At 39.7% G+C, this 16,846-nt stretch overlaps 1 protein-coding gene across 2 annotated transcripts in view; it reads left to right on the top strand.

Moving 5' to 3' along the window:
* Positions 1 to 16,846, top strand: part of prkcaa (protein kinase C, alpha, a) — a 522,844-nt gene that overhangs the window by 366,348 nt on the left and 139,650 nt on the right. For both annotated transcript variants that reach the window (XM_061880341.1, XM_061880342.1), the window contains exons 13-14: positions 1,951 to 2,013; positions 3,475 to 3,613. In XM_061880341.1, coding sequence (XP_061736325.1) covers positions 1,951 to 2,013; positions 3,475 to 3,613 — 202 coding nt within the window. The remainder of the gene's footprint in view (positions 1 to 1,950; positions 2,014 to 3,474; positions 3,614 to 16,846) is intronic.

Consider the following 16,846-nt stretch of genomic DNA (forward strand, 5'->3'; position numbering starts at 1 on the left):
TAAAAAAAAAAAAAAAAAAGAAGTCATTCACTTAAAAGCCAGGACCGATATTCAGTAAGTCAATTAGTTTAGTTCAGTTTTTATTTGAAGGGACAATGCACAGAAACATTAAGCTCAAAGACAGCGTGCAGTTCAAAGGTGTCTAATGCCTAAAACAAAAATAAACAGAAGGTGAGTGCCGCTAAGAAAAGCCCATGAAGCTTAGGGAAGGCTATGCAAAAGGTAACTAGAATTGAACTGGCTGAACAGAATGCTGGACAACAGCAAAGACTTACAGCGTGTGGAGCAGAGAAGGCGTTTATAAAGTACATCCGTAATGACATGACAATAAAAAATGTTCCCACAAAGAAGGATACAAACAGCTTAAATAGTCTTGATTGCTAAAACAAAGAAATGAAACTGCTACAGGAAAATACCAACAAAACAGGAAAAGCCACCAAAAGACAAGGACTGAAACACTACACACAGGAAAACATCAAATGACTCTAAATGAGTCACGCCGTGATGTGACAAGATATTTGAGACAAGAGCTATAGCAGGGGTCACCAACGCGGTGGCCTGTTCTAAAAATAGCTCAAATAGCAGCACTTACCAGTGAGCTGCCTCTATTTTTTAAACTGTATTTATTTACTAGCAAGCTGGTCTCGCTTTGCTGGACATTTTTAATTCTAAGAGAGACAAAACTCAAATAGAACTTGAAAACCAAGAAAATATTTGAAAGACTTGGTCTTCACTTGTTTAAATAAATGTATTTATTTTTTTACTTTGCTTCTTTTAACTTTCAGAAAGACAAGTTTAGGGAAAAAATACAACCTTAAAAATGATTTTAGAATTTTTAAACACATATACCTTTTTACCTTTTAAAATCCTTCTTCTCCTTTCCTGACAATTTAAATCAATGTTCAAGTAAATTTGTTTTTTTTTTATTGTAAAGAATAATAAATACATTTTTAATTGAATTCTTCATTTTAGCTTCTGTTTTTTCGACAAAGAATATTTGTGAAATATTTCTTCAAACTTATTATGATTAAAATTCAAAAACATTATTCTGGCAAATCTAGAAAATATTTAAAATCAAATTGAAATCTTATTTCAAAGTCTTTTGAATTTCTTTGAAAAATGTTGTTCTGGAAAATCTAGAAGAAATAATGATTTGTCTTTGTTAGAAATATAGCTTGGTCCAATTTGTTATATATTCTAACAAAATGTAGATTGGATTTTAACCTATTTAAAACATGTCATCAAAATTCTAAAATTTATCTTAATCAGGAAAAATTACTAATGATGTTCCATAAATTATTTTTTAATTTTTTTCAAAAAGATTCGAATTAGCTAGTTTTTCTATTCATTTTTTTCGGTTGACTTTTGAATTTTAAAGAGTCGAAATTGAAGATGAATAAACTGTTTCAAAATGTATTTAAATTTTTTTCGTGTTTTCTCCTCTTTTAAACTGTTCAATTAAGTGTTTTTTTTCATCATTTATTCCATAGAAGGAAAAAAAATGTACGACCGAATGACGGACAGAAATACCCATTTTTTTTTATATAGATATAAATGTATTTATTAAAGGTAAATTGAGCAAATTGGTTATTTCTGGCCATTTATTTAATTGGGTATCAAACTGGTAGCCCTTCGCATTAATCAGTACCCAAGAAGTAGCTCTTGGTTTCAAAAAGGTTGATGACCCCTGAGCTGTAGTGAGCCATGGTTGGTTATGGTTTGAATTCATATCCAACAATTGCTAGAACAACGTTTTACTGTCAATATCAGTTACTGAGTTTCATGTTTTAATGTTTTCTGCTGGTGTTGTGCCTCCACATTTTTTTCAATGAAAAAAAAAAAAATACCACTGACACAAAAAAGGTTGAGAAACACTGACTTAGGTAATAAAAACATTCAGTGAGTGTGATTTTTGTGTGTGTGTCCCTCAATGTGTTGCTGTAATTGCAGATTCTATGCAGCAGAGATCGCTGTTGGTCTTTTCTTCCTGCACCGTAAAGGCATCATCTATAGGTGGGCCTTGACACTCTATTGCTTGTATTATAACCCATCGTTCTGACACCTTGGCTGATCATTTTAAAAGGCCTACTGAAATGAGATGTTCTTATTTAAACGGGGATAGCAGGTCCATTCTATGTGTCATACTTCATCATTCCGCGACATTGCCATATTTTTGCTGAAAGGATGTAGTAGAGAACATCGACAACGGCGTGGCGCAGTGGAAGAGTGGCCGTGCGCAACCCGAGGGTCCCTGGTTCAATTCCCACCTAGTACCAACCTCGTCACGTCCGTTGTGTCCTGAGCAAGACACTTCACCCTTGCTCCTGATGGGTGCTGGTTGGCGCCTTGCATGGCAGCTCCCTCCATCAGTGTGTGAATGGGTAAATGTGGAAGTAGTGTCAAAGCGCTTTGAGTACCTTGAAGGTAGAAAAGCGCTATACAAGTACAACCCATTTATTTATTTATTTATAAAGTTCGCAACTTTTGGTCGCTGATAAAAAAGCCTTGCCTTTATCGATGTGCGCGTGACGTCACGGGTTGTAGGGATCCTCACATCCTCACATTGTTTACAGTCATGGCCACCAGCAGTTAGAGCTATTCGGACCGAGAAAGCGACAATTTCCCCGTTAATTTGAGCGAAGATGACGGATTTGTGGATGAGGAAATTTAGAGTGAAGGACTAGGAAAAAAAAAAACGATTGCAGTGGGAGCGATTCAGATGTTATTAGGCATATTTACTAGGATAATTCCAGAAAATCCCTTATCTGCTTATTGTGTTGCTAGTGTTTTAGTGAGATTAAATCGTACCTGTAAGTCGGATGGGTGTGTTGACGCCAGAGTCTCTGAGGGAAATCACAGCAGCTGCAGCAGGATGGAAGCTCCGCTGATGTCTCCGGTAAAAGGCGACTTATTACCACAATTTTCTCATCAATCCATGTTCGCTTGACCGCTCTGATCCATAGTAAAGCTTCATCTTCGGGAATTTTAAACAAGGACACACCGGCTGTGTTTTTGTGGCCAAAGGCTAAAAGCTTCCCACCTCCATCTTTCTACTTTGATTTCTCCATTATTAATTGAACAAATTGCAAAAGATTCAGCAACACAGATGTCCAGAATACTGTGTAATTATGTGATTAAAGCAGACTACTTATAGCTTGGATCGGGCTGGAGAATAATTTCCGCTACAACCCGAGACGCCAAACGCAGGCGTCATCATACCGCGACGTTTTCAACAGGATACTTTGCGGGGAATTTAAAATTGCAATTTAGTAAACTAAAAAGGCCGTATTGTCATGTGTTGCAATGTTAATATTTCATCATTGATATATAAACTATCAGACTGCGTGGTCGCTAGTAGTGGCTTTCAGTAGGACTTTAAGGAGTTTATTTTTCACAACTGAAGCTCATTCTTGAGAAAAATCGTGCAAAAAATAAAAATCTTACATTTTTTATGATTTCTCTGCTTTTTTTCAGAGATCTAAAGTTGGACAACGTTATGCTGGACTGTGAGGGCCACATCAAGATCGCTGACTTCGGCATGTGCAAAGAGAACATGACGGACGGCGTGAGCACCCGCACTTTCTGCGGTACTCCGGACTACATTGCCCCCGAGGTAAGGTTTTGGGACTGGAAAACTTGGACTGGGTGGGTTTGCGAAGCCTGATGCGTGAGGTCACTTGTGTCTCGGCCTATGTCGCCCCCATGGACTAGATTAAGGTCACTGCCTTGGGACACACACACACACATCTTTACAGGTTACAATTTGGAATGGGGACCAAGTTTTTGATCATGACTTGTGGGGACCTCTCTTTCTACAGGTTGTGGAGGCATAAAAAAAATTTGGTAAATTGGCTACTGCACATTTAGCTCAGACCAATGTTCCCTCTCAATTGCACACTGCTCACGGCAAATCGAATCGAATAAAAAGATAAGCGCATAACAGTGTGCGCGTCTGCCGTCGCTCACATGTGCGCCACTGAATGCTCAAGGAGTTTTGGCGTTTGCTCACACATATGAAAAATTGGAGAGAAAATTAGCTCAGACATGTCTTTAAATCTCTGGATTGGTGAAGTAATGTGCTGATCATTCTTACTGGGGACGCTGGGGAAAAAGAGTTTATCAAGCCATGAAAAATGGGGACCCACAGTAAATTTTTGGGGTTCCACTTTTTTGTAACCGTTTTAAAAACAATGATAAATGTATGGATTATCGTGTTATATCTCACATTCTATATTGTGAGAGAGCTGGTTGTTCAGGGGAGTGTGTAGGTCACATAGCTCGGTTGGTAGAGTGGCCGTGCCAGCAACTTGAGGGTTGCAGGTTCGATTCCCGCTTGTGCCATCCTAGTTACTGCCGTTGTGTCCTTGGGCAAGACACTTTACCCACCTGCTCCCGGTGCCACCCACACTGGTTTAAATGTAACCTAGATATTGGGTTTCACTATGTAAAGCGCTTTGAGTCACTTGAGAAAAGCGCTATATAAATATAATTCACTTCACATTTGTGCATCTGGTTTGTGGGAGGAATGTCTCATCGACACAAAAGCAAAAAAGCGATCCACATATGCAAATTCAGTACAAAAACAAATACAAAATCAAGCATATTTATATTCAAATCTCAAAAATATATTTAAAAATACATGTTTATTCATACAAATTCTTGATTTATTTGTATGTCACTTTTTCATATTTATACATTTTCTTTGTATATATTTTCAAATCTCAAAAATATATTTACAAATACACGTTTATTTGTACAAATTCTGGATTTATTTGTATGTCACATTCTTGTATTTAAAAATGTTATTTGTGTAAATTTTCAAATATCAAAAATATATTTCCAAATACACATTTATTTATACAAATTCTGGATTTGTTTTTATGTCACTTTTTTTGTATTTATACATTTTATTTGTAAATCATTTCAAATCTGAAAAATATATTTACAAATACATGTTAATTTATACAAATTTGTGATTTATTTGTATGTCACATTCTCATATTTAAAAATTGTATTTGTGTATATTTTCAAATCTCAAAAATATATTTACAAATACACGTTTATTTATACAAATTCTTGATTTATTTGTATGTCTCTTTTTTATATTTATACATTTTATTTGTATATATTTTCAAATCTCAAAAATATATTTACAAATACACGTTTACTTATACAAATTTGTGATTTATTTGTATGTCACATTCTTTTATTTAAAAATTGTATTTGTGTATATTTTCAAATCTCAAAAATATATTTACAAATACATGTTTATTTATACAAATTCTTAAATTATTTGTATGTCACTTTTTTTATATTTATAAATGTTTTTGTATATATTTTCAAATCTCAAAAATATATTTACAAATAGGCATTTATTTATACAAATTCTTGATTTATTTGTATGTCTTTTTTTTATATTTATACATTTTATTTTTATATATTTTCCATCCATCCATTTTCTACCGCTTATTCCCTTTTGGGTTGCGGGGGCGCTGGCACCTATCTCAGCTACAATCGGGCGGAAGGCGGTGTACACCCTGGACAAGTCGCCGTATATATTTTCAAATCTCAAAAATATATATAAAAAAAACGCGTTTATTAATAATAATGATAATAATAAAAAATTATACATTTTATTTGTTATAGCGCTTTTCAGAGTACTCAAAGGCGCTTTACAGGATACAAATTATTTGTATATCACATTTGTATTTGTATATTTATTAATATATGCATATATATTAATACCATATTGATATATATATATATATATAAGTTGATGTGAGACAATTCTACTTCTGTATTTGGTGACCTCAAACAACAAGGCTATGGATTGATTCACACTGGTTTACGCCCTTTTTGAAGGTTACTGGAAAAACTAGAAATTTGATCTTGAAAGTCTTTAAAAAAGTACTTGAATTTGGCCGTGGAAAAAGGATACGAAGCCTGTGTCTGCATGATGTTCAATTTTGGAGGCGTTCCCAGATTGCAAAAAAAAACACCCCAACTGTCCAAAAACATTTATCTTCATAAAATTGCACATTGTTTAAACACATATCTTGAGGTTTTCAACGCTATTTTTTTCCCCCAGACATGTTCCAAAAAAACCTCATAAACATTACCCACCCATCACAACATTAGCTACACTTGCTAATTAGGCTTTGCATAAGTTGATTGGCAACACTAAATGGTCCCTAGTGTGTGAATGTGAGTGTGAATGTTGTCTGTCTATCTGTGTTGGCCCCGCGATGAGGTGGCGACTTGTCCAGGGTGTACGCCGCCTTCCGTCCGAATGCAGCTGAGATAGGCTCCGACACCTGCCATGACCCCGAAAGGGACAAGCAGTTATCATGCACATGTGTGGAAGTCTCTGCTTGTGGTGGGTTCTCCTGACGCCGACAGATCTTCGGGGGCCCAGTAGACAGGTTGGATCAAGTCTTTTATTTTCATACACAAGTGCGGTTTACTTTTCAGCAGTATATAGTTAGGACTTTTCAGTCCGGCGTGTTTCTCTCTCTCTCTGGCACCAACTCCAACAACATGTCTCGCTCCGGCTGCTGCTAATAAAGGCGACAGGTGATTAGATAACCAGTCCCAGCTGGGCAATCCACTCACCTGCCGCTGGCTTCGAGGCCGGGCCGTACACACCCCATTCCTCCAAAAGGCGCCCCTGACCACGCCCTCCTCCACAACATGAAAGCAAGACTTTATTCTGACCTTTTTTAAAGGCCTACTGAAAGCCACTACTAGCGACCACGCAGTCTGATAGTTTATATATCAATGATGAAATATTAACATTGCAACACATGCCAATACGGCCTTTTTAGTTTACTAAATTGCAATTTTAAATTTCCCGCGAAGTGTCGTGTTGAAAACGTCGGTATGATGACGCGTGCGTTTGACGTCTCGGTTTGTAGCGGACATTATTTTCCAGCCCGATCCAAGCTATAAGTCGTCTGCTTTAATCGCATAATTACACAGTATTCTGGACATCTGTGTTGCTGAATCTTTTGCAATTTTGTTCAATTAATAATGGAGACGTCAAAGATGAAAGATGGAGGTGGGAAGCTTTTAGCCTTTAGCCACACAAACACAGCCGGCGTTTCCTTGTTTAAAATTCCCGAAGGTGAAGTTTTACTATGGATCAGAGCAGTCACATGTCAACCGGCAGTTTTCGGTGAGAAAATTGTGGTAATAAGTCGGCTCTCACCGGAGACATCAGCGGAGCTTCCGTCCTGCTGCAGCTGCGTGACTTCCCTCAGAGACACTGGGTCAACACACCCGTGGCCACACCCCTCCGACTTTCACGTACTATTTAATCTCACTGAAACACTAGCAACACAATAAGCAGATAAGGGATTTTCCAGAATTATCCTAGTAAATGTGTCTAATAACATCTGAATCGCTCCCACTGCAATCACCTTTTTTTTGTGTGAATTTAAATTGTATAATTGTGATATAATTAGGTATCGTTCTAAATGCACATCAATGAATGAGATAAATAAAAATGAAATGGCTTCACGGTGGCAGAGGGGTTAGTGCGTCTGCCTCACAATACGAAGGTCCTGCAGTCCTGGGTTCAAATCCAGGCTCGGGATCTTTCTGTGTGGAGTTTGCATGTTCTCCCCGTGACTGCGTGGGTTCCCTCCGGGTACTCCGGCTTCCTCCCACTTCCAAAGACATGCACCTGGGGATAGGTTGATTGGCAACACTAAATGGTCCCTAGTGTGTGAATGTTGTCTGTCTATCTGTGTTGGCCCTGCCATGAGGTGGCGACTTGTCCAGGGTGTACCCCGCCTTCCGCCCGATTGTAGCTGAGATAGGCGCCAGCGCCCCCCGCGATCCCAAAAGGGAATAAGCGGTAAAAAATGGATGGATGAAAAAAAAAAAAAACACATCTGTGGCCACACCCCTTCAACTATCAGGTACTATTAACTCACTAAAACACTAGCAACACAATAGAAAGATAAGGGATTTCCCAGAATTGTCCTAGTAAATGTGTCTAAAAATCTCTAGTCCTTCACTCTAAATTTCCTCATCCACGAAGCTTTCATCCTCGCTCAAATTAATGGGGAAATTGTCGCTTTCTCGGTCCGAATAGCTCTAGCTGCTGCTGGCTATGATTGTAAACGATGTGAGGATGTGAGGAGCCCTACAACCCGTGACGTCACGCGCACATCGTCTGCTACTTCTGGTACAGGCAAGGCTTTTTTTATTAGCGACCAAAAGTTGCGAACTTTATCGTCGATGTTCTCTACTAAATCCTTTCAGCAAAAACATGGCTATATCGCGAAATGATCAAGTATGACACATAGAATGGACCTGCTATCCCCGTTTAAATAAGAAAATCTCATTTCAGTAGGCCTTTAGTGTTTCCTCACAGCTTGCACCCCCCCCCCCCCCCCCCACACACACACACACACACACACACACTCTTGTTGAGAGCTTTTACCAAATGTCAAAACAAGTGGACGACTGCAAAACCTTGCGAACTGCCAGCTCAGAAGTGTGTTTTTTTTCCCTGATTTCACTTATATATTACTGTCTGGCATTTTTGGCCATTATTCCCTAGTTGCCTTCAATCTGGCGGATAGTGCCGCTATGGATTCTCTGGGCTGTGAGTATAAGATGCAGTCTGCATGCAGCCAGTGAGGACATGCTGTGACTGCTCACAGTGGGACTGACACTAATGCTCCAGCCTGTGATTACACAGCAGGGATGAGAGCTGCTGCTCTCTCCATCATGCTGTCATGTAGTGGACACTGCACACTCACACACACTTTGTCGGGTGTGTTTATACACTTCCCCCGCTTTATTAATAACTCCGATGGACTGGTGTCACAGCGTGTTTGCATTCCCGTCTTGATGGATTTGATCGCATGTGATCAACTGTGACGCCGTGTGGACTACTTAAGTTCTAGCTAAACAAAAATCCCCTTTTTTTTGTTCCCTGTTTGTAACAGTGAATAAGTAAATAATATACACTATAGCAGGGGTCACCAACGCCAGGTCGCCCGTAAGGACCAGATGAGTCGCCCGCTGGCCTGTTCTAAAAATAGCTCAAATAGCAGCACTTACCAGTGAGCTGCCTCTATTTTTTTTATTTTATTTATTTACTAGTAAGCTGGTCTCGCTTTGCTGGACATTTTTAATTCTAAGAGAGACAAAACTCAAATAGAATTTGAAAATCCAAGAAAATATTTTAAAGACTAGGTCTTCATTTGTTTAAATAAATTCATTTATTTTTTTACTTTGCTTCGTATGACTTTCAGAAAGACAATTTTAGAGAAAAAATGATTTTAGGATTTTTAAACACATATACCTTTTTACCTTTTAAATTCCTTCCTCTTCTTTCCTGAGAATTTAAATCAATGTTTAAGTATTTTTTTAAAATTATTATTGTAAAGAATAATAAATACATTTTAATTTAATTCTTCATTTTAGCTTCTGATTTTTTGACGAAGAATATATGTGAAATATTTTTCCAAACTTATTATGATTAAAATAAAAAAAGAATATTCTGGCAAATTTAGAAAATCTATAGAATCAAATTTAAATCTTATTTCTGAGTCTTTTGAATTTCTTTTAAAAATTTTGTTCTGGAAAATCTAGAAGAAATAATGATTTGTCTTAGAAATATAGCTTGGTCCAATTTGTTATATATTCTAACAAAGTGCAGATTGGATTTTAACCTATTTAAAACATGTCATCGAAATTCTAAAATTAATCTTAATCAGGAAAAATTACTAATAATGTTCCATAAATTATTATTATTTTTTTTTTTTCAAAAAGATTCGAATTAGCTAGTTTTTCTCTTCATTTTTTTCGGTTGAATTTTTGAATTTTAAAGAGTTGAAATTGAAGATAAACAATGTAAAAAAATATATTAAAAAAATCACTTTTTTCGGGTTTTTTCCTCTTTTAAACCGTTCAATTAAGTGTTTTTTTTCATCATTTATTCTCTACAAAAAACCTTCCATAAAAGGAAAAAAAATGTACGACGGAATGACAGACAGAAATACCCATTTTAAAATAAAAAAAATAAAATATATATATATATATAGATTTAGATTTATTTATTAAAGGTAAATTGAGCAAATTGGCTTTTTCTGGCAATTTATTTAAGTGTGTATCAAACTGGTAGCCCTTCGCATTAATCAGTACCCAAGAAGTAGCTCTTGGTTTCAAAAAGTTTGGTGACCCCTGCACGATTTGGTACACTATATTGCCAAAAGTATTTGGCCAGCCATCCAAATGACAGGAATCAGGCATCCTAATCAAGCATTTAGGCATGGAGACTGTTTCTACAAACATTTGTGAAAGAATGGGCCACTCTAAGGAGCTCAATGATTTCCAGTGTGGAACTGTCGTAGGATGCCACCTGTGCAACAAATCCAGTCCGTAAAGACATGGATGACAGACTATGGTGTGGATGAACTTGACTGGCTTGCACAGAGTCCTGACCTGAACCTGTTAGAACACCTTTGGGAGACTGAGAGCCAGGCCTTCTCGACCAACATCAGTGTGTGACCTCACCAATGCGCTTTTGGGATGAATGGTGGGAAATTCCTATAAACACACTCCGCAACCTTGAAGAGTTGAAGCTGTAATAGCTGCAAAAGGTGGGCTGACATCATATTGAACCCTATGGGTTAGGACTGGGATGGTTCATATGTGAGTCAAGGCAATACTTTTGGCAATATAGTGTACCAAAGTAAGTAAACAATTATTAAATACCTAAATTTGTACTTTGTGAACACTTATAGTTTAAACAGTCTCTTAAATTGAATCATATTGACGCTTTGTTTCACTTCTTTGCTTAATCCATTCCATAATTAAATTCCCCGTACAGTACAGGCCAACAAGTTTGGACACCCTTTTCCTCATTCAATGTGTTTTCTTTATTTTAATGACTATTTACATTGTAGATTGCCACACTGAATGCATCAAAAGTATGAATGAACACATGTGGAGTTATGTACTTAACAACAAAATGGTGAAATAACTCAAAACATGTTTTATATTCTACTTTCTTTGAAATAGCCACCCTTTGCTCGGATTTCTTGGCATTCGCTTTATGACCTTGAAGAGGTAGTCACCTGAAATGGTTTTCACTTCACAGGTGTCATAGTTTTGATGCCTTCAGTGACAATGAACAACAGGGGTGCCCATTACGTCGATCGCCAGCTACCAGTCGACCGCGGGGGGTGTGTCAGTCGATCTCCAGCCAGGCTTTTAAAAAAAATAGACCTAAAAATTAGTGATCATCAATCTTCACCAAGACGTCACTTAAATGACATTCACGGTACCGGAGGGTCTTGTGAGATGACGCTGGCTGCTGCAAGATCATTATTATGAAAATATGACCGAGAGGAAGGCCAGAAACACTTTTTATTTCAACAGACTCTCGCGCCGTACCTTCCGTCAAAACTCTAAAGGCCGACTGCACATTTCCTATCTTCACAATAAAAGCCCTGCTTCATGCTGCCTGCGCTAACTAAATACAGAGTCTCGGAAAACTGGCGTGCACAAGTGATCCCTCAGAAAGCTGGCGTGCACAAGCTTTCCGAGACTCTTATTTTGTTAGCGCAGGCAGCATGAAGCAGGGCTTTTATTGTGAAGATAGGAAATGTGCAGTCGGCCTTTAGAGTTTTGACGGAAGGGACGGCGCGAAAGTCTGTTGAAATAAAAAGTCTTTCTCGCCTTCCTCTCTGTCATTTTTTCATAATAATGAACTGGCAGCAGCCAGCGTCATCTCACAAGACCCTCGGGTGCCGTGAATGTCAATCAAGCAAGCTACGGAATTTGCCGCCAATGTTTTTCTTGTAAAGTGTATGGAAGCTGGATGAATTAGATGCCAAAAACCAACCACTTTCATGTGGTATTGTACAGAAAGGACAACTTTTTTTCTCCTCCATTTGAAAATGTGGGCGTTATCATCATTACTGTCTGATTCCAATCAATGCAAGTCATCAGAATCAGGTAATACACCAACTTATATTCTTGTCTTTGTGAAAGAAAGACATCTATATGTGTTACACATGCTTGTATTATCATTAAACACATTTGACTTGTTTACAAAAATGTCTCTCATAAATAAATAAATATAAATGATATATATAAATGAGGTAGATCCCCTCGAGTTGGTCAATTGAAAAGTAGCTCGCCTGCAGAAAAAGTGTGGGCACCCCCTGGTCTACAATGTAAATAGTCATGAAAATAAAGAAAACACATTGACATGAGATGGTGTGTCCAAATTGGCCTGTAGTGTGTGTGTGTGTGTGTGTGTGTGTGTGTGTGTGTGTGTATATATAATTACTTTCCAATAATTTCTACAACTCTTATTGTTTTGTGATAGAGTGATTGGAGCACATACTTGTTGGTCACAAAAAACATTCATGAAGTTTGGTTCTTTTAAGAATTTATTATGGGTCTACTGAAAATGTGAGCAGATCTGCTGGGTCAAAAGTGAATTGCCGCCGGGGGGCTAATTAATTTAAAACCTCTTCTCGCTCCTGCGCTTACCAAAAGGCATGCGGTAAAAGTAAGCATGCGCTAGTTATTTTAAAACCTCTTCTCACTCCGACACTTACCAAAGGCACGCAGTAGAAATTTGAGTGTGATGTAAGCTTGGAACTTAAATCCTACTGAATAGCTCTTAATTTTCTTACCTTTATGTGATTTCAAATTACCGGTATTGAAATCAGCCTCCTCCGTTTTGAAAATGATGACAGGGGAAGTGTCACTCGTGACGTCACGAGTTTGACCAGGCGGTAATACTTAGCATGCGCTAATTATTTTTCGAAAGGAGTTTGACCCGGCAGTAATTGAAGGCTGGCGCATACTATATGCACCGCGGCAATTCAAGGAAATACGGTATACATACAACAATGTTAGTACTTGCTTACATGTCACTTGGCAAGTTTCACTGCAATAAGGCGCTTTTGGTAGCCATTAACAAGCTTCTGGTTGAATTTTTGACCACTCCTCTTGACAAAATTGGTGCAGTTCAGCTAAATTTGTTGGTTTTCTGACATGGACACATCAGGACTTTGGGAAGGCCATTCTAAAACCTTCATTCTAGCCTGATTTAGCCATTCCTTTATCACCTTTGATGTGTGTTTGGGGTCATGGTCCTGTTGGAACCGCAGAACAACCTCCTGGCTGATGATTCTAGGTTGTCCTGAAGAATTTGGAGGTAATCCTCCTTTTTCATTGTCCCATTAACTCTCTGTAAAGCACCAGTTCCATTGGCAGCATAATACTACCACCACCATGCTTGACGGCAGGTATGGTGTTCCTGGGATTAAACACACAAACATATTGCTGGGTATTGTGGCCAAACAGCTCAATTTTTTTGTTTCATTTGACAATTGTTTCACATGGACAAAGATAAGACTTTCTGGAGGGACATTTTTTTTTTTTTTTTGTCACTTGGTACTTCCCGCGGCCTGGTTTTTGGACGCTGGTGGGCTTTAGTTCGGGGAGCCCTGCTGAATACTGTTTTCCCAGCATTTTTTTCATTACAGTCATTTTTTTTTTTTTATGTTTATTTATATAGCCCCAAATCACAAATGTCTCAAAGGACTGCACAAATCATTACGACTACAACATCCTCGGAAGAACCCACAAAAGGGCAAGGAAAACTCACACCCAGTGGGCAGGGAGAATTCACATCCAGTGGGACGCCAGTGACAATGCTGACTATGAGAAACCTTGGAGAGGACCTCAGATGTGGGCAACCCCCCCCCCTCTAGTCATGATTCCCTGCGGTTTAAGACCGACAGCAGTCCCTGACAAATATATACAGAGACATCCTGGATGGAAACAAAAGCCTTCCATCTAAATCAGGGGTGGGCATTACGTCGATCGCGATCGACTGGTGGATCTCGGAGGGTGTGTCAGTCGATCTCAAGCCAGGCATTAAAAAATAGACATAAAAATGAGCAGTCATCAATCATACCAAGACTTCACTTTCGTCAGTTGTTTGACATTCTCGGCACCCGAGGATCTTGTGAGATGACGCGAGCTCATATTTAAGAAAAAAATCACTAACAGGGCGGATGCAGAGAAACACATTTTATTTCTAGAGACTCCGTACCTACTGTCAAAACTCTAAAGAGCGACTGCACAGTTCCTGTCTTCACCATAAAAGACCTGTTTCATCCTGCCTGTGCTAACAAAATAAGAGTCTCAGAAAGCTAGCAAGCTACGGAGTTTGATGCCAATGTATTTCTCCACTTGCTTGCCCACCCGCACACTCACTGACGTCACTCACCTGCTGCCAGACATTAAAGGGCCACACACATATGCTACTCTCATAACAAAGTGTTTAAAAACCAGTATGCAAGTTGGACAAATGAGATGCCAAATCCAACCACTTTCATGTGGTATTGGACAGAAAGGAGGACATATTTTTTCCTCCATTTGAAAATGTGGGCGTTATCATCATTACTGTCTAATTCCAATCAATGCAAGTCATCAGAATCAGGTAATACACCAACTTATATTCTTGTTTTCATGAAAGAAAGGAATCTATGTGTGTTAAACATGCTTGTATTATCATTAAACACCATTAACTTGTTAACAAAAATGTCTCTTTCATAAATAAATAAATCCATCCATCCATCCATTTTCTACCGCTTATTCCCTTGTTATAAATAGGAATGAGAGGGCTTCACGTTGGCAGAGGGGTTAGTGCGTCTGCCTCACAATACGAAGGTCCTGCAGTCCTGGGTTCAAATCCAGGCTCGGGATCTTCCTGTGTGGAGTTTGCATGTTCTCCCCGTGACTGCGTGGGTTCCCTCCGGGTACTCCGGCTTCCTCCCACTTCCAAAAACATGCACCTGGGGATAGGTTGATTGGCAACACTAAATGGTCCCTAGTGTGTGAATGTTGTCTGTCTATCTGTGTTGGCCCTGCGATGAGGTGGCGACTTGTCCAGGGTGTACCCCGCCTTCCGCCCGATTGTAGCTGAGATAGGCGCCAGCGCCCCCCGCGACCCCGAAAGGGAATAAGCGGTAGAAAATGGATGGATGGAAATAGGAATGAGGTAGATCTCCTCTACTTGGTCAATTGAAAAGTAGCTCGCCTGCAGAAAAAGTGTGAGCGCCCCTGATCTAATACATTTGTGAAAATAACAACAAAAAAATGACACTTTTCACATCGTCGTTATAATGCGACATTGTGTGTAGAATTTTGAGGACAACAACAAATGTATTCCATTTTAGAATAAGGCTGCAACATGACAGAATAATTTCGCCACCCCGAGTGTGTGTGTGTGACAATCATTGGTACTTTAAAGTCCTACTGAAACCCACTATTTCACACACATTTCCAGTGAGGGTTGGACTCCGCCAAGGCTGTCCTTTGTCACCGATTTTGTTCATAACTTTTATGGACAGAATTTCTAGGCGCAGTCAAGGCGTTGAGGGGTTCCGGTTTGGTGACCGCAGGATTAGGTCTCTGCTTTTTGCAGATGATGTGGTCCTGATGGCTTCATCTGACCGGGATCTTCTGCTCTCACTGGATCGGTTCGCAGCCAAGTGTGAAGCGACCGGAATGAGAATCAGCACCTCCAAGTCCGAGTCCATGGTTCTCGCCCGGAAAAGGGTGGAGTGCCATCTCCGGGTTGGGGAGGAGACCCTGCCCCAAGTGGAGGAGTTCAAGTACCTAGGAGTCTTGTTCACGAGTGAGGGAAGAGTGGATCGTGAGATCGACAGGCGGATCGGTGCGGCGTCTTCAGTAATGCGGACGTTGTATCGATCCGTTGTGGTGAAGAAGGAGCTGAGCCGGAAGGCAAAGCTCTCAATTTACCGGTCCATCTACGTTCCCATCCTCACCTATGGTCATGAGCTTTGGGTCATGACCGAAAGGATAAGATCACGGGTACAAGCGGCCCAAATGAGTTTCCAGGTCTCTCCCTTAGAGATAGGGTGAGAAGCTCTGCCATCCGGGAGGAACTCAAAGTAAAGCCGCTGCTCCTCCACATCAAGAGGAGCCAGATGAGGTGGTTCGGGCATCTGGTCAGGATGCCACCCGAACGCCTCCCTAGGGAGGTGTTTAGGGCACGTCCAGCTGGTAGGAGGCCACGGGGAAGACCCAGGACACGTTGGGAAGACTATGTCTCCCGGCTGGCCTGGGAACGCCTCGGGATCCCCCGGGAAGAGCTAGACGAAGTGGCTGGGGAGAGGGAAGTCTGGGCTTCCCTGCTTAGGCTGCTGCACCCGCGACCCGACCCCGGATAAGCGGAAGAAGATGGATGGATGGATGGATGAAACCCACTACTAGCGACCACGCAGTCTGATAGTTTATATAACAATGATGAAATATTAACATTGCAACACATGCCAATACGGCCTTTTTAGTTTACTAAATTGCAATTTTAAATTTCCCGCGGAGTTTCCTGTTGAAAACGTCGCGGAATGATAACGCGTGTTTGTGACGTTATTTGTTGGAGGGGACTCACGACTAAAAGTCGTCTCTTTCCATCGCATAATTACACAGTATTCCGGACATCTGTGTTGCTGAATCTTTTGCAATTTGTTCAATTAATAATGGAGAAGTCAAAGTAGAAAGATGGAGGTGGGAAGCTTTTAGCCTTTAGCCACACAAACACACGGTGTTTCCTTGTTTAAAATACCCGGGGGTGAAGCTTTACTATGGATCAGAGCGGTCAAGCCAACATGGATCACGACCACATGTCAAATGGCAGTTTTCGGTGAGAAAATTGTGGTAATAAGTCGCCTCTTACCGGAGATCAGTGGAGCTTTTGTCCTGCTGCAGCTTCGTGACTTCCCTCAGAGACTGGCATCAACACTGGGGGTAAAATTGTGGAATTCTCTTTACA

Source organism: Nerophis ophidion, linkage group LG20 (genome assembly GCF_033978795.1).
Source record: "Nerophis ophidion isolate RoL-2023_Sa linkage group LG20, RoL_Noph_v1.0, whole genome shotgun sequence".
Classification (NCBI taxonomy): domain Eukaryota; kingdom Metazoa; phylum Chordata; class Actinopteri; order Syngnathiformes; family Syngnathidae; genus Nerophis; species Nerophis ophidion.